Source organism: Elephas maximus, chromosome 25, assembly GCF_024166365.1.
Source record: "Elephas maximus indicus isolate mEleMax1 chromosome 25, mEleMax1 primary haplotype, whole genome shotgun sequence".
NCBI lineage: Eukaryota > Metazoa > Chordata > Mammalia > Proboscidea > Elephantidae > Elephas > Elephas maximus.
The window spans coordinates 42,529,606-42,548,455 of record NC_064843.1 but is presented as its reverse complement, the minus strand read 5'-3'; the positions used below and the strand labels follow the sequence as shown (position 1 = coordinate 42,548,455).

General features: G+C 43.3%; 2 protein-coding genes across 2 annotated transcripts in view; one reads left to right on the top strand and one right to left on the bottom strand.

Moving 5' to 3' along the window:
- RNF24 (ring finger protein 24) overlaps window positions 1-412 on the top strand; it is an 88,595-nt gene extending 88,183 nt beyond the window's left edge. Inside the window, exon 6 of the mRNA XM_049869913.1 lies at window positions 118-412. Within this exon, the coding sequence (XP_049725870.1) occupies window positions 118-184 (67 nt within the window). The 3' untranslated portion in view covers window positions 185-412. The remainder of the gene's footprint in view (window positions 1-117) is intronic.
- A 2,948-nt stretch (window positions 413-3,360) lies between these two features.
- PANK2 (pantothenate kinase 2) overlaps window positions 3,361-18,850 on the bottom strand; it is a 31,594-nt gene continuing 16,104 nt past the window's right edge. The window contains exons 4-8 of the mRNA XM_049869911.1: window positions 16,106-16,359; window positions 14,874-15,050; window positions 10,398-10,521; window positions 8,493-8,618; window positions 3,361-3,828 (exon numbers count right to left, since the gene is read on the bottom strand). Coding sequence (XP_049725868.1) covers window positions 3,778-3,828; window positions 8,493-8,618; window positions 10,398-10,521; window positions 14,874-15,050; window positions 16,106-16,359 — 732 coding nt within the window. The 3' untranslated portion in view covers window positions 3,361-3,777. The remainder of the gene's footprint in view (window positions 3,829-8,492; window positions 8,619-10,397; window positions 10,522-14,873; window positions 15,051-16,105; window positions 16,360-18,850) is intronic.

Here is an 18,850-nt window from a genome sequence, read left to right as displayed (position 1 = left end):
TTGCTAATCATTCTTGTTTAAAAAAATAAAACATGCATGTAATTAATGTAAACAAATGTAAATAAAAAGCAGATTTTGAAAATACTTCCTGCTGACCACGTACCCTTCAACACGCAGGGCCCCATGGTCCCGCAGCCCTGAAGCCTGCAGAGCAGTTGTTGTAAGCCCCGGTAGGTGCTTCTGACCAAACACGTCAGTCACAGGTAATTGTGATGGAGAAGCTTCTGGACTGGCCCCTGGAGGGAGGGAGGCATTGATTTGGGGAAGGCAGAGCGCTCACACTCAGGACAGCCTGGGCACCCCCTGGCCTCACCTCTGCAGATGCTGCCAGCACAGGCAAGCAGCCTCTCAGGCGTGAACCCTGAGCGCTCAGGGGTTTTGAAGAACTGAGCTTGGTTCCTCTAATTCACACACCCTGAGGACTACCCACCCTAACTCTCCAGCCCTAAACTCCATCCTTGGCCTGGAAATATTATTCTGAGGAAGAAAACACCTTTTGGCCCAGAGTCATCCTGTGGCTGTTGCCATTCTCACCACCCCGCACTCAGACCTGTGCAGTTCAGCTTCTGCCGGACAGCTTCAGGGAAACTGTTCACCCACGACTTTACTACATCTGGACAACCTCTTGAACCTGCTCTTACTCCACCAGTCTGGAAGGCTCCCCTCCCCCCAGCCTCCTGAGTCACAGCACCCCCCTTTCCTGTCAGCCTTTTTCTTCTTTGCTCATCTCCTGTTCTCTGCACTCTACCCTGCTACTAAATCCCTTTGCTTCACCCACCTATGTGTATATCACCTTCAGGCATGTATCTCCAACCCTCATAGCCAGCTGCCTGCTCAGTATCTCAAATCCCAACCTTCCTGCCAGGCCGAGTGCCCTCATGAACTCTCCCTTCCCTCATCCCTATATCCGGTTGCCACATCCCGACATTCTGCCCCTAAACACTTCCCCTCTCTCTCCAGTTCAGGAAGGGGACTTCCTTTCTCACCTGGACTATCACCACAACCTCCTCATTGGGCTCCTGCTTCTGGTAAGGGGTGTGGAGTGTGACCATCAGACAACCATACATTTGAAGGGCAGACTGGAAGGCACAGCTGCTAAGATGGTGGCTTAGATGAGGTGGTGGCAACAACTGGAAATTCAGTTTACATCCACCTCAAGCCAGAGGTGGTGAGATGCCACTCAACTGGGAAGAGGCTGCCAGTGGAGAGCATTTGAACCTTTCTACCTTCAGATGTGAAGATGGAGAGATGAAGGACAGAGAGTGTCTGGCCTGGAGCGCAGACAACAGTGTGTGTAGGTGACCGGTTAAGGCAGACCACGATTGAACCTGAGAAGTGGCCATGTCTAGAGGCATAGGAGCTGGCAGGGGAGACAGGAGTGGCTGGGGAGGCAGAACGAAAGTCTGCAGTGTTGGGCAGAATTGAGGAAGGTAATGTTAGGAAACAGCCATTAGATTTATTAACATGGGTTTCATGGGGACTGACCTAGCAAGAACCCTCCCATGCAGTGAGAGGGTTGCTTGAGCAAAGTTGGAAGTGAGGAAACAGAGACAGCTTTTCAAGAGGAGGAAGCAGTGGGTCCAGTGGAGAAAGAAGGTGAACGTAACACAGAAGGGGTGGTTAAGGTGTTGTCGGGGAGACTCAGAACCAAAGCTCTGAGGTCAGACGGTCCTCGGTTTGAGTCCATCTCTGCCCATTTGCAGATGGAAACTGGGCTTCGGTTTCCTTCTGTTAAACTGTGGGACTAACAGCATCTATCCTGTAGGACTGTTGAGGGTTGAATGAGATGACCCATGTAAAGCACCAGGCACATCCGTAAGCATGGGAAGAGGCAGCAGGACCCACAGCATTAGTGCCTTGGAGAGACAGGTCTGAGCGAGCAAGCTCCCCACTCACTCCAGTTATCTTCTCTGGAAGCAGAGGTGTCATCTGCTCATCCTGGGGCACAAGGAACTAGAGCACAGAAATGGGACGAGTGGGCAGTGGTAACGTCCTTGGTGGTCCTGGGGGAAAGAACCGGGGCCACTGGGAGCTCAGCTGGAAGTAGTAGAGGGAGGGCCACAGGACTGCTGGGTCTGAAGCGGCTCAGGCCTAGCCCCAGGGAGCTGAAGGGCAGCAGCAGAAGGGGAGCCATCAGTCACTACCCAAGGGACCCAATTCCCATTCCTGTGGCCTCGTTCCAGCTCTGCAGCCCCTGTGAGGCCCCACCTCGACAGCACTCACAACCCACAGAACAGCTGCCCTCCACTATGCACACCCAAGAAGGCAACCTCGAGAGGGTGGCTCTTCACCCCCAACCCCCGGCAGTGGGTTCACTCCTCTGCTGCCCCACATAGCCCACATGTGAGCCTTGTATACATCAGAACTCAGGACCCAGACAGAGGTGCCACACATGCCCAGCCTAGGAACCCACCCCTCTACCTTCTCCCGGAGGGACCCAGTCCTGCCCTCCTGTGCTCTTCCCATCCCTCTGGGCCTTTTTCCCTAGTCCCGCAGCCAACCCCAACCCCTGCCTCACCACAGGGCCCAGCACTGGGCCCACCCGTGCACACTCGGATTCAAGTGAGGGGAGCAAGGAGGCTGCAGAGCAGAGCCTTGGGGTTTTCCTTCTAGTTCAAAGGCTGGTTTATCCAGGCCCCTCCTTGCCTACAACAGCAATGCAGGCACCAACTAATACATGGAAGTTACATTATCTCCAAGAAGAATTTTAAATTATTTTATACAGCATAAGAAAAGATTCAAAGGAAATCCCTACACCAAGACTCCATCTCGAAATTTATCACCTTCTCCAGTTCTGAGCCTAGCACGGGCATACTCCATGCTCGGTCCAACAGAACCAGCCTGCCAGGTACTGTCAGCAAGGACTGAAGGCCCAGGACTGAAGGCCCAGGACAGTGGGAGAAAAGGGCAGAGGAAACTAAGGCCGAGTGCCCTGAAGAACACCCAATCTGCTCCCCATCACTGACTCACTCGCTGGCCATCTCAAATCCAAGTTTTCTACTCAGTCTGAAAGAATCACCAGATTCTCTGCAGTCCCCCGAAAAGATCATTTCCAGCGGCCCTTTTTGTCTTTCATCTCAGACTTCCAGCTTGTGCTTTTTCTGCTAGTTGCTCTCTCACAGGAGATCAGCAGCACTGCCCCCCCACCCCCCACTCTCCATTTCCGCCCAGGGGAGAAGCGCTGTCTTTGCGAACTGAACTTTCCCGGGATTTACAATGTAATCTGGAACTGCCCTTCCAAATACTGCTTAACCGTCAAGTTTCAGGTAGAGATAACCTGACCAATTAAATCTGCAGAACCTTGGAATAAAACATGTTTTTCAATACTTTCACACAAAGACTGAACACAAACCAGAGTGATGCACAGATGATCTCCAAGGCCATATTGACAAAATTGTGATTCGGTTACAGCACACGGCAGCTTGCCTTACATTTAGCAAGCTCACACAGGACACAAAGCCACAGTCAGCTGAACACAGAAGAGCTCTTGCCTGGTGTCTCCAGTGAGTGGTGCTGAGACAGAGATTACACAGCAGGTTTAACTGTGCCACACTGAGGAGAAACTGAAATCAGCAAATCCTCACTGCTGTGGACATGGTCCACTTTTTTTTTTTTTAGTTTAGACTGAAATTTTTAAGGATTTATCTTGATGACTTAGAAAAATCCACTTGTCCTTTCTTGCTTTGATTCAGGTAATACACAATCATAAAACTGAATGTCTTTAAAAAAAACAGAAGTCCACAGATGCCATTACGAAAGGTTCCAGGAAGGTAATGATCAGGGGATCTTCAATAGCTCGAGGAGTGCTCCAACTGCTCCAAAATAACCCTAAAAATAATAATAATAATAATAAGACCAATTTTCCTCAGACTTAGTTTCCATACAAGTACTAAAGCCAACAATGCCTAATTCCTGAGTCCTGCAAGGCCAGCCTAGAAGCAGGGAGGCACGGGGAACTCCCAGGGTGGGAACAGGGGTTGGATTCGACACTCTGGGGGCATGTCATACCACTGTGATAAAAAACAAAAGCCAGAGCCCACACAGGGAAACAACAGGAGCTACAGGCGCTAAGAGCGATGGTACCTGGGCTGTGTCCTAGGGGATGAGGACACGAAAACCAGCAGAGACCAGGAACTTTTCCAAATAACTAAGGAATGAAGGTGAGATTGGGCATGAAGTCCAGTGAAGCGAGAGAAGCCAATGGGGACAAGTCACAGAGGGTGAGGGCCTGACCGGGCTGGGGGTAGAGTGAATTCAAGACTCACCTGAAGAGGGAGATGACAGAAGGAGGGAGGTTTAGGTCCTTCCCAAGCAGCCGGTAACACTATCCCTGAGAACAGGGACACAGGAGCAAGAGATGTAAAGAAGGGTGTGTCCCATACAGGTTGTGGAAAGTTTAGTGCTCCCAGCTGGTCACTGGACATTTAGGCTCTGGAGCCAGGGTGGAGGCCAGAGCAGCAATGGCACAGAAGCACAGAGGGAGGTAGCAGAGGTGGGGACACTGAGGCAGGAGGAGGATAAGCCAAAGGGGAAGTCTAAGGAGCAGCAGAAGCTCCTGAAGGGAGGGAATAGGCATGAGACGAAGCAGCAGCTGAAGGAGGACAAATGATATACCATCTCCAGAAGTCAGTCACCAAGGTCAGATACAACCAAGAACCAAGACAGATAAGCCAAAAACGAAACAAAAGTGAATGAGAGCAGGACTCAGAAAAGAATACGATACGGAATCCATCGAGGTCTCCAAAGCACAAGATGCGGTACGGAAGTACTAAGAGAGGACCTGAGAAAGACTGTGGCAAGACCCTGAGACTTGCCTGTGAGTTTAGAGTAGACTGTACTACAAGTCTCTCAAATATCATAAATATCGGAGCCCTGGTGGCACAGTGGCTAAAACACTCGGCTGCTAACCAAAATGTCGGCAGTTTGATCCACCAGCCGCTCCCTGGAAGCCCTATGGGGCAGTTCTACTCTGTCCTATAGGGTTGTTATGAGTCAGGATCGGCTTGATGGCAACAGGTTTGGTTTTCTGGATTTAGTTTCTTTCAAGAAAAGCTTCCCCAAGAAACGTGACCAAACAACAGAGGCTGAAGCCTGCCCTGTCTGCCACTACTTCATGGCCACACCAATCTGTGTTATGACAGGAGGCCAGAGAGTGCAGGAGTGACACAGCTGGGCAAGACCCAGCAATGCTCCCATCACAGCTGGAGCATACAGCTTAAGCCTGTTCATTTTTATTTAGCTACATATTTTATGTGGTTTTTCTATGTCTGTGCTTTCTTTTAGAATAAAAGAGAGAGAAAAAAAGTTAACCATTATATTGAATTCCACTGAAGACCTAGAACCTATTTATCAAGTAAAAGATAGAGGTAGGCTATTAAAAGCTACTAAGTGCTAAGATAAGAACAGTAAAGGATAGAAGAAAGGCCTGAGAAAAATCCATACAAAGCTTTCACAACAATGTTAAGCTGACTTCACTGTGAAGACAAGAGAAGATTCTAAGACTCAACCTACAACGATCCAAGTTCCATAAACACAGAGAGAACACTAGAGTCAGAGGCCGGAATGCAAATGGAAATACAAAACAAATGGGTCAGCAACAGGAACCAAGGGGAAAATGAAGCCAGTGGGGAAGAAAAAGTGTAAACACAGAATTTCACAAATGGTTTATAGCTATTATCATATGAAGATATAAGTGAAAAAAAGGGGAGGGAACCTAAGAAACTAACCTCCATGTTCTGCTAGGAAAAGGTTCAACAAGAGGTAGAAATTAACAGAATGAAAGTTACACTAAGTTATAACAATTATATTCAAAATAAGATTATGGAACAGGGGTTCTTTTTATTCTAATATAAAGCAAAATAAAATAGGTCAAAGATCGCAAAGAGGAAGATGTGTTTTATAGAAAGATCACGCAAACTGACAACAGCAGCTCCAAAGACTGGACAGGACCCTTAGGGGTCAACCGGGTTTATGTTAATGGGGAAGGAACAGCTTAGAAAAGGAGGGTGAGAAGGCAGCACAGCTCGAAGAATGTGACCAGTGTCACTGAACTGTACATGCAGAAACTGTTGACCAGTATATGTCTTGCTGTGTGTATTCTCAACAACAAAAAAGAAAGTAAAATTTTTCCAAAGAAAGATTATGAACCATGAGAATCGTAAGACTTTGGTACCACCTGATTAATATAAGAACGTTGGAAGTAAAAAAAAAAAAGTTAGCTGACTTAAAACTCAAGCTTTCTGATATGGGAGATTTGTGTACTTTGGATTTTTTCTTTTTAATTGTTGTAAAATACAGGTAACACACATTTGCCAAGTCAACATCTTCACATGTACAATTCGATGAAACCAATTCCATCAATCATGTTGTGCAATCACCACCAACATCTGCTGCAGTATTTTCCATCCCATAAACTGAAACTCAGTAGTAGGTAAACTAAGATTCCCCTCTTTCCCCTTCCTTCCCACCCCTGGTAACCACTGCACAACTCTGATCCTTTATATATTTGTCTATTCTAAGTATTTCATACTAGTAAGATCATACAATATTTGTCTTTTTGTGATTGGCTTACTTTACTCAGCATGTTTTCAAGGCTTACCCCTGTGGTGTGTGTTATCAGCACTTCCTTTTCTTCATGGCAGAGTAATATTATTCCATTGTGTGTACGTATCACATTTTACTTCCCATTCAGCTGTTGAAAGGCATCTGTGCTGTTTCCACCTTTAAACTATTATGAATTGTGCTGCAATGAACACTGGTGTACATGTGTGTGTTAGCATTGCTGCTTCCAGGCCTCTTGGGTATATACCTACGAGTGGGATTGATGGGCCATATGGTAGCTCTCTTTTCACCTTTTTGAGGACTCACCACGCCGTTTCCCACAGAGGCTGTACCATTTTCCATTCCTGCCGGCAGTGGGTAAGAGTTAAGACTTCTCCACATCCTGGCCAACAACTGCTATTTTCCTTTTTTTCCTAAATCTTAGCCATCCTAGTGGGAGTGAAGTGGTATCTCACTGTGGTTTTTGTACTTTGGAGTTTAAACTATAAACTTTAGCAACTTAAAGGAAAAGATAATCTCTATTTGTAACACTCTATTGATTTCTGTCAATTCATATAAACACTGTTAAATATGCACACACAATTCTGAAAAATGTTCATGACAATACTGTCTAAAATACTCCAGAACTTGAAACAGTTCAACTGCCCAACAACCAGGGAAGGCAAGGGGATAGGAAAGAAAGCCCCTTCCATTGTTTGGGTTCTATTTTTTCCCCAAACAGAAAAAATAAAAGCGTTCTTTCCAAGAAAGAAAATCAAGTCGAGTAATTTGATGATGATTTTCCATTTTGTTGTTTCTGTCTACATGTTAAGTTCTTATGCCATGCGGTTCCATTCTTGGAATTCTTTTACTGATCTGTTTTTAGGATACACAATATCTTAAATAAATGGCACATGAACTACATCAATACATAAAAACTGACATCAAAAAATGAAGAAACCAAACCCAAAGAGTAAGTGCAAATGGAGAAATTATAAAGAATGAGGTAGAAAAGAATACAGTATCAGAACTACAGCTGAAGGTTCGCTAAGATTTTTTTCTTTAAGACTGCTTAAGCTCACAAGTTACCTCACATTAAATCAGATAAGAAATAACTTTGGAACATTACAATCAAAATTAACCCCCTTATCATGATCTTAAACACCAGCAAGTGGTCACCTAAGAGGCACCAATTGGTCTCAACCCACCTAGAGCAAAGGGGAATGAAGAACACCAAAGACAAAAGGTAATTATGACCCCAAGAGACAGAAAGGGCCACATAAATCAGAGACTACATCAGTCTGAGACCAGAAGAACGAGATGGTGCCTGGCTACAGCCGATGACTATCCTGACAGGGAACACAACAGAGAACCCCTGAGGAAGCAGGAAAGCAGTGGGATGCAGACCCCAAATTCTCATAAGAAGAACAGACTTAATGGTCTGACTGAGACTTAGAAGGACTCCAGAGGTCACAGTCCCCAAACCTGCTGTTAGCCCAAAACTGGAACCATTCCCAAAGCCACCTCTTCAGACACGGACTGGACTGGACTATAAGATAGAAAATGATACTGGTGAGGAGTGAGCTTCTTGGCTTAAGTAGACACATGAGACTATGTGGGCAGCTCCTGCCTGGAGGGGAGATGAGAAGGCAGAGGGGGACAGAACCTAGCCGAATGGACACAGGAATACAGGGTGGAGAGAAGGAGTGTGCTGTCCCATTAGGGGGAGGGCAACTAGGAGTACATAACAAGGTGTGTATAAGATTTTGTATGAGAGACTGACTTGATTTTTAAACTTCCACTAAAGCACAATAAAATTTTTTTTAAAACCCGTATCATACAATCAGAAAAATAAAAATGAAATGCAGTAGCCCACTTCACCTTTCCTTCAACGCAGCATGAATTGCATACCCCTGTATACATAACACAGCACATGATATAAGTCAACTTACCTCATGTTCTGAAAAGAGAGCTTTCAACTGCCCCTTGGACCAGTAATCCAGAGCATACGCCAAAAGTCGCATGGCAATCGTATTAATTCTCAAGAAATTTCCAACAAATACCACCTGGTTAATATTCTAGGCACATCAAGAAAAGGCAGTTAGTTTTCATCTGTATTTCTGCTCTCATAAAAGCTTCCCCCAAACAGAGCATCATGTGCGTACATCCCCAGACAACTCTGGCCCCATTTCAAAGCGTGCCAGCAAGTGTCACAGGAGAAAATGAGCAGGAAAAATATTTGTATTATATATGACAGGCCATAACTACTATTAGATAAAGTTTTATACTGATTAGTAACAACAATAAGAAACCCCAATTCAAAAGAAGGAAGGTGGCATGAATAGGCAAATTATGTAAGAGACATAAACCAAACCCGCTGCCATCGACTCAATTCCGACTCACAGCAACCCTACAGGACAGAGTATAACTGCCCCACTGGTTTCCAAGGCTGTAATCCTTTACAGTAGCAGGCGGCCAAATCTTTCTCCTGCACAGTGGCTGGTGGGTTCAAACCACCAACCTTTTGGTTAGCAGCTGAGCGCTTCACCACTGAGCAACCTGGGCTCCTTAAGAAACTTAATAGGTAGAAGAAAAAATCAGCCTCACTAGTGATCAAAGAAGCAAAATTTTATACCTATCAAGTTGGCAAAATAACAAATTCTACCCTCAACACTGGTCAACTGTTCCAGTCGTCCACTGCTAAAGACGATCTAAACCAGCACAGCCCTCCTGCAAAGCATCACAACACTACATATCGAGTCATTAGCATGGTCACATTCCTTAGACCAGAAATCTCACTCCCCGGTACACCTGTATCAAGAATAAAATGTCTACCAAAGAACAGCTTCACGCTTGAAACTGGTAAAACTACGGAGTTATCATAGGCAAGCAGCCAAATGTCTAGCACTAGGTGAGTAACGACATAAAAAGAACTGCAACGTGAAATTTACGTTAAAAATATAAAATGGTAGGTACACCAACTAAAATATCTTAAAATACATAAGCATGGGAAAGGGAACACACAATAAAGGTAAAAGTAGTGCTCAGATATTTGAATGAAAACATGTTCTTAATTGATGCTGACACATTTTAATTAAAAACAAAACAATCCCTTTTGTACCTTTTAAGGTTTCTTTTCTTTAAGCCACATGCCTATGTTATCTACTTAAAAGAATTCGTTTTAAATGAGAATTTATAAATAGGGATAAGCTACAAAGCTCCACCAACTGCATCTTAGGTCCCCCTTCCCCAAGGGCGGCTCATTCTTGGTTCTTTCATAGCCCTGTACAATGCTGCTTGACCTGAATGCTACAAGGCAGCACTGTAAAGAAGCTGAAAGTACCAAGATGCAGCTCAGCAGAGCTGGAGGTGGAACCACGGTGGGCACTCCTCTGCCCGCCAAGTCTTCTCCCAGCTTCAATGACGTCCTCTGGATTCCGTCCCAGAGACTAGAGCTCAACGATGAGCATGCATCTAGATTCAGCATCATTACCTGTCGTCGCCACCCAACAGACCCACCATCACCACCCAACAGGCCCCACCACTGCCACCCAACAGGCCCCACCATCACCACCCAACAGGCCCCATTATCTGGGACGTTGGCTACCTTCCTATACTTTTTCCTCAAAAGATAAAATTTTACTTCTAGACAGTAGCAGTGTTCATCTTTAGGAAGAAAGAAAAAGGCAATTAAGGTTAATCTCATTTGAAGACTTTAACTTTGCACTGAAACAAACTCTACTCCATAGAACATTTAGGTACCGTTTTGAGAAGACAGACATAATACACAAGCTGGGGCCCACTTAGTAAGTTCTGCATTTTCCTCAGAGCAACCAAAGAAATCCACGTCCCCTTACTTCATTAAGGGCACACATTCGTGCTATTGAGCCAATGTTGTTGGTGATGGTGATCAAAGTTGCTCTGGCAAGGTCCTCTTTACTGACAGCCTCTCGCTTCTCCTTGCTCATCATGTTTCCAAAGCTGTAGTGGGAAAAAGAAGATTCCTCATTGCTAAAGCAAAGGCAACACAGCCCAAGAGAACTTGAATGTTACTTCGCTAAGATAAAACCGACTTCCAGGCAACACTGTTCAGACTTCAAACTTTTCATGACAAAACAACAGAGCTTCTGCTCAAGGAGAGATGCAGCTTCGAATAGCGCCCGCAAGTGTTCTGAATAAGCAGATGGCTTTCCCTGTGGTTGCTACTGAAGTCTAGCTTTGGTACCAGAAATTCGCATGTTCGGTACCAGATCCACCGTGAGGCACCATTGCTCCCTATGGAACCAGGGTCAGTTCCAGGAGGACACCTTTAATTCATCCCCAACTACACAGCTGTTCCACTCAGGGGGTCACATTCACATCTGGTAAATTGCTTTAACACAGCAAAGCAAAGCATGGACAGCTGAGTCCCAGAGGGAGCAACTTAAAAAGTTTCAGAATTCCATGGAAGGTAAAATACTTCAAGTGCTTGCCAGCAGAACTGCTACATTAACAACAACCATGGCCAGCAACACAAGCTCACCCAATCCGAAAAGGAAATGATTATAAATGCGTGAAAGCTGCAAATGGAAAATGAAACCTACAACATTTACTGTCGCTGCCGTGTGCCATCAAGCCAACTCCAACTCACTGCTAGCCCACAGGGCAGAGCAGAACCACCCTAGAGGGTTTCTCGGCCTAAAATCTTTACGGGAGCAGACCGCCATGTCTTTTCTCTCGCAGAGCGGCTGGTGGGTTCAAACAGCCAACCTTTGGTTAGCAGCTGAGTGCTCAGCCATCGTGCCAACAGGGCCCCTTGCAGCATTTACTAAGTGCTTAAAATTAGTAAACAAACATGGATACACAAGTGCCTTTTCTATTATTAAAAACCATGTGCCCCAATACATATAAAAATCAATTTGTGTTTATAAGCCATGAGCCATTCCAATTCTCTCCACCACCCCTGCAAAGATAAACTAAAGTTCAGAGAGGTTCACTGACCTTCCTAGGATCACACAGCTGGCTAGTGGCAGAGCTAGAACTAGAACCAATTTTTTATCTTTCTACCTCTCAAATCAGAGGCATCAACGCTATGTCAATACTTCTCTTTTAGATGCCCATCAGATGTCCCTCCCAAAAAAAAAAAATTAACTTTCTATACACCAGCAATGGGCAATCTAAAACGAAACTTAAGAGTAATCCAAAATGAAATTAAAAAAAAAAAAAGTCCATTTACAATAGCAACAAAGAGAATAAAATGCTTAATATATTTAACAAATGAAATACACCTATACACTGAAAATGACAAAACTGTTTAAAGACAGTAAAGAACTAAATAAATAGAAAGGCATCCACGTTCTTGGACCAGAAAACTTAATATTGTTAAGGTGGCAATACTCTCCAAATTACTTAAAGATGCAACACAATCCCTACCAAAATTCCAACTGCCTTTTTTGCAGACATTGACAAGCCGATCCTAAAGTTTATGTGGCAACTCCGGGAACCCAGAATAGCCAAAACAATTTTGAAAAAGAAGAAAAATTGGAGGACTCATACTTTCAATTTCAAAACATACTACAAAGCTACAATAATCAAGACAGCGTGGTACTGGCATAAGAACAGACATAGATCAATGGAACAGAATTCAGAATCCAGAAAAAAACCCACGTACTCATGGTCAAATGACTTCCCAAAAAGGATCCAAGACAATTCAGTGGGGGGGGAAACATTTTTTCAACAAATGGTGCTGAAATAACTATATACCTAAACACTTGAAAGAATGAATTTGGACCCCTATCTCACACCATATACAAAAACTAAGAATGAATTTGGACTCCTATCTTACACGATACACAAAAATTAACTAAAAATGGGTCATAGAGCTAAAACTATAAAATCTCTTACAGTAAAACAAAGAAGTCAATCTTTGTGCTCTTGGGTTAGGCAACGATTTCTTATGTAAGACACCAAAAGCACAAGCAATAAAAGAGAAGCTAGATAAATGGACTTCATCAAAATTAAATACTTCTGTGCATCAAAGGACATTATCAAGTAACTGAAAAGAAAACTAATAGAACTGGAGAAAATATTCACAAAATTTGTATCTGGTAAGGGACTTGTATCCACAACACGTAAAGAACTCCTACAACTCGATGATAAAAAGACAAATAACCCAGTTAAAAAAAGAGCATAGGATCTGAACAGACATTCCTCCAAAGAAGATACACAAATGGCCAACGAGCACATTAAAAGATGCTCATTTTCTGAGATGAGAAGGCAGAGGGGGATAGGAGCTGGTTGAAGGGTTACGGGAAATACTGGGTGGAGAGGAGGAGTGTGCTGTGACATTATAGGTAGAGCAACTAGGGTTATATAACAATGTGTGTATAAGTTTTTGTATGAGAAACTGACTTGAATTATAAACTTTCACTTAAAGCACAATAAAAAAAGAAAGAAAAATAAAGGAAGATGCTCATTTTCATTAGTCATTAATCCAGTGCCATCAAATCAATTCCAACTCATAGCAACCCTATAGGACAGAGCAGAACTACCCCATTGGGTTTCCAAGGCTCTTATCTTTATGAGAGCAGCTGGTGGGTTTGAACTGCCAATCTTTCAGTTGGCAGCCAAGCACTGTGCCACCAGGGCTCCTTCTCATTAGTCATTAATCCCAAAAACCATCAAATCGATTCACACCATAACTACCCTATAAAACCAAAAACCAAACCCGCTGCCACCAAGCCTATTCCAACTCATAGCAACTCTATAGGGCAGAGTAGAACTGCCCCACAGAGTTAGCTACCCTATAGGGAAGTGCAATTGAAAATTCATAAGATACAACTTCACGCCCATTAAGATGGCTAAAACTGAAAAGACCAACAAAAACGACTGTTGACAAGGATGTGGAGAAACTGAAACATACACTGCTGATGGGATTATAAAATGGTATAGCCACTTTGGAAAAGTCTGCCAGTTCCTCAGAAGGTTAAGCAAAGGGTTACCATATTACCTAGTAATTCCACCGCTAGATATACATCCAAGAGAAATGAAAGCATATACCCAGATAAAGAGCTGTACATCAATACTCGCAACAGTATGCATAATAACCAAAAAGTAGAAAGAGCCCTAATGTCCATCAACTGATAAATGGATAAATAAAACGCGCCACATTCATCCAATGGAATATTATTTAACAATAAAAAGCAATAAAGTATTGATTCATGCTACAACATGGATGAACTTTGAAAACATTATGCTAAGTGAAAGAAGCCAGTCACGGAAGACCACGTATCGTATGGTACCATTTATATGACATGCCCAGGACAGGCAAATCTAGAGAGACAGAAAGCAGCTTAGTGTTTGCCAGGGACTAACAGTGACGGGGCCGGGCGGTGACAGCTAACAGGTACAGGTTTCTTTCTGGGATGATGAAAACACTCTAAACCGGATTATGGTGATGGCTGCACAAATCTGAAAATACACAACCAGTTGCCATCAAGTTGATTCCAACTCACGGTGACCCCACATGTGTGAGAGGAGAACTGTGCTCCACAGGGTTTTCAATGGCTGGTTTCTCAAAAGTAGATCACAGGCCTTTCTTCTGAGGCACGAGTGGTATACCTGAGCCACCCTTTCAGTTACAAGCCAAGCATATTAACCACTTGCACCACCCAGGTACTCCATAAATATACCGTTGTTGTTAGGCACCATCGAAGAATACTGAATAAATACACTAGAAACCACTAAATTATACACTTTAAACCAGGGCTTTGAACAGGTTCGTGCTGGTTCAAATCCCTACTGAGAATCTGCCTTTCTAACAAGTTCCCATGCAATGCTAATGCTGCTCATTAGGGACCAATTCTGAGAACCACTAGTAGGGCAGTGGGTCTCAAAATTTATCATAGATAAAAATCACGCAGGGATCTTGTTAAACTGTAGATTGTGGTTCAGTATATCTGGGCGGAAATGCAGATTCTCTGCAGGGGTTCGAACCAGAATGAACTAGTTCGAAGCCCTGCTTTAAATAGGTGACCTTTACAGTATGGTGCCCTGGTGGCAAAGTGGTTAAGAGCTCAGTTGCTAACCAAAAGGTCCGTCCGCAGCTTGAATCCATCAGCTGCTCCTTGGAAATCCCATGGGGCAGCAGTTCTGCCCTGTCCTATAGGGTCACGATGAGTCGGAACCAATTCAACAGCAGTGGGTTTTACAGTATGTGAATTAATGCAACAAAGCTGCTAAATATATATATAAAAAAAAGATATGCTCAATATTTAATATTTTATTCCTGTAAATTCTAGAGCATACACTCACCTCAAAGCTTATTATATTCTAGAACATACACACTCCCTTACCTCGAAGCCACAGCCCAGCCTGGCAGTCCAAATCTCTCATAGTCTCCTCCATAAATGTCTCGCACTAGTTTATCCACTTTAGTGCTATCTCCACGAGATGCCATCTCAAGAGCTTCTTCGAAAGTGGTACAGCCAGTAAGAAGACAGCAGAGACCAAAGAAGGTTCCTCCTCCAAGACTGGGATTAAAATAAAAATGCAATATTATAACATTAAAAAAAAAAAAAAAGGCCAATCAGTGAAATAGGAAGGCAACATTTATGAACCCCAACACCATGTTCATATACCAACCAAATCATACCGATGCCACCTGTAGGAAGTCTGTAAAAAGGCAGTAAGAAGGTGCTTGAAGACAAACACATATTTATGCAAGCCAACAAGCAAAGTGGCAAAACGTAGGGCCCGACTCCTGGCCCTTGTGCCCACTGCAGTCAAGTATCTACCGAATGTGAGGAGCCTCAAATGTGACTGGTCCATTACACCTGGGGTCATGTTGTCACCTCCTCCCTTACTCTCTCCAAGCTCATGCCCTAAGTCACTGGCATCCAATCACCTTCTTACCCTGGCTCATCAGCCCTTCTACCTTACCATAACCCCTCATTAATGTGTTGTCTCCCCCAAAGTCATTCCTCTTGTTTTGTAATTCACTCCTGTTCGAAAATGTTTATCCCATCCCCCAGTTCATTTTTCCTCATGGCCTCTAATCCTTGAACCAAAACTTATTCATTCTCACCTTCTCCCTTCTCCTGCTTCCATATTACCCTTCCCCAATCATTTGTCTATTTATCAGTACCTCAATTTCGAGATCTCATACCACTCCTTGGCTATACATATGTATTATATAGGTGTATACATATATAAAATCTGTGTAAGTTTCAAGGCTGGGACTCTGCTTTGCCTTCTCCTCATAGATACTACCTAGTAGCTGTAGTTGCTCTGTAAATACATATCATGACCTACCTAAGGGCAAGGACTATAAGCTCAATGAGCCTGCTAATGAGATAGTTTCTGAAACAACTACGGTAATGAAATCTTGAGCAGCAGAGGTTAAAGTAGGTCATGAAATAAGAATATTTAAAGGGAAACATTTGTTCGCATAATCTCAGAAAAAATTAAACCTTTCACCTAAGTTTCAGAGATTCTTGAAGACGTAGTTATATCAATACCTGACAACTCAAGTTTTAACCCATTATGATACGAACAATAAACAATGACCTTTTTATAAGAGACTTACCTGGTACCTGTGACCCGCTTGTAATTATCTTTGGAATATACTGCTAAGATGCTAACCCCTGAGCCAATGTTCACCAGAAGCAGAGGGTATGGATTCTTCAAATCAAACGGTAACTTCTGACATTTTTCAGAATCAGCAGGATTTTCAAAGTAATAGCACTGTGACCGTCCATTGAATCCAACTGAGTCAATATATAAAATCCCTTTTATTAAGCAGTCTAGTTCATCAAGTTTTCGAAGCTGAAGATCACCTATCTGTAATGAAATAAGAATGTATTCAGACTTTTTAACAAACAAAAATTCCATTTAACAAGGCATTCCCCTCTACATTAAACAGACCAAAAAAGTACATATGGATGTGCAGTATTTGTGTGTTTTACAGAACAATTGTGGGGACAATGACCATAGGACAGACTGACGAGACTGCTACTCCCACAAACTCAAATACACACACTCTACATATAAACCACGGCAGCAGCTGCAGAGATGTACCCCCCAAAACCAAGTGAGCTTTTATCAACTGACCAGCTGCTACTGGGGAAACCAGGCAGATGCCTAGCTGAGTCGCACCCCTATCAGAAAGCAGACTCCAAGAGATCCAAGTGACGGTGACACACGGGGGGAGCCACAATGATTCTGACATCTGCCTTCCAAAAGACCATCTTCAATGCTATGGGCAGTAGCAAAACAGCTATACTTTCTTACGTAATGACTTGAAGCCAAAGGCTTCAATATCCAATTAGACGATAAGAGTTTTGCTATTTAAACTGTTTACAGTCTCTTGGGGAAAGGAGGGCATTTTAGCAGTATCAAAATTTAAACCATTTTTATCAATTTAATTCTATTTACATAATAAAGGAATGATTAAAGTACTGCTCATATTATGGAACACTGTACAATTATGAAATGAAGAGGATCTCTATGTACCCAAGTAGGAAAGACATGTTAGTCAAAAAAGCAAGGTGAGAAACATTTTATAAAATACAATCCAATTTGCCAATTTTTTTAAAACCGTGTTTATACGCACATATATGTGTCATACAGTCATGCATAGAAAAGTATTAAAAGATACATACTCTTTAACAGTGGTAACTCTGGAGAGATGGTAAAAGGAACTTCCACAGTTCACTCTACGAACTTCTAAGCTGTTTGAATGCTTACCCAATATACCTAACAAGTATAAAGATGCCTCAACCCCTAAAGCACCTGTTTCTGTTTACAGCTAAGTTCAGCCCTGCAGGTTCTCCCCCTTATGTCTGACTCAATTCCCAAATGATTATGCCCGTTGCCATCAACTCAATTCTGACTCATAGTGACCCTACAGAACAGAGCACAACTGTCCTACCGGAACGCCAAGAAACGGCTGGTGGATTCGAGCTGTCCATCTTTTGGTTAGTGGCCCAATTCTTAACCACTGCCACCAAGGCTCCATATGATTATACATACACTCAAATTATTCTGATCCACCCCAGAGACGATAAATAGGTAACTTCATCTCAATCCTTAATTAATCCCTAAGTGAGAATATTAAGTCATTGAAAAAATGGCTGGCAAAAAAACCAAAACCAGTGCCGTCGAGTCAATTCTGACTCATAGCGACCCTGCAGGACAAAGGAGAACTGCCCCATAGGATTTCCAAGGAGCGCCTGGTGGATTCGAACTGCCGACCCTTTGGTTAGCAGCAGTAGCACTTAGCCACTACGCCACCAGGGTTTCCTAGGGGAGGATACTAAGTCTTCTCTCTACTGACCACACCCTACTCCCTCAAGTGTTCATCACTGTCCCGATTTCATCGAGTCTTGCCTTCCATGCCAAGATGAATTCGATGTTGACTTCTTGAATCATGAATCTCAAACTGCCAACATTTTAATTCAATTTCTGAGCCAAATCATGTTCCAAGTAGCTTTTTTGCACTGTATGTCAGAAAACTGATTTCTCCTTTTACCCTTCCCACAATTCGTGTTATCCTGAGGTGTCCTGATGTGCTAACCGTTCCTAATAACTCTTAGCCTGGTTGGTACATTTAGATGACTGAATTCATATATAATTTCACAAACCCAAGTTAGGTATAAAGAAAGTGTAGCATCAACAAGCAAACTCAATACAGCGTGAGAAAATCTGATTCGTGTTTAGAAAGCAACAGGGTAAACTCAATATTTAAAACATACTTTGTTGTGGTTCATTAAACACTCCTAATGAACAAAAAAGCTTTGTTATGCATTTAATTTTCATACAGTTTTCAAAGATAGATAGTGGTAGTGTTTGCCGTCAAGTCGATTCTGACTCATGAGAACCCCATGTGTCAGGGTAGAAATGTATTTCGTAGGGTTTTCAATGGCCGATAACAAGTAGATCGACAGACCTAGACTTGAACTGCCAGACTTTCGGTTAGCAGGTGCGCACGTTAACCACTGTGCCACCCAGGGACTCCTTTCAAGGACAGAACTGGTGCATAAAACAAGAAACTCCAACAGCCTAAGAATCCATTCCTAAGGTATAAAGTTCACTTTGCACCCTCGCCTCAGATTACCATACAACCTGCTAACATCCCGAATGGGTTTCAAATATGTTCCAAAGGGGACTTTTACGGGGTTCTGAAAATAGAGAGGTTTTCTCCCTTCCCTATCAGTTACAACCCAGAGTCCACTAACTATGAGGCTTTCGCAAAGGAGGAAAACCTTCCTTCCTCCTGCTACCGCTCCCTTTACTCACAGGTGAAAAAGAAATCACTGCAAACCAACAACCA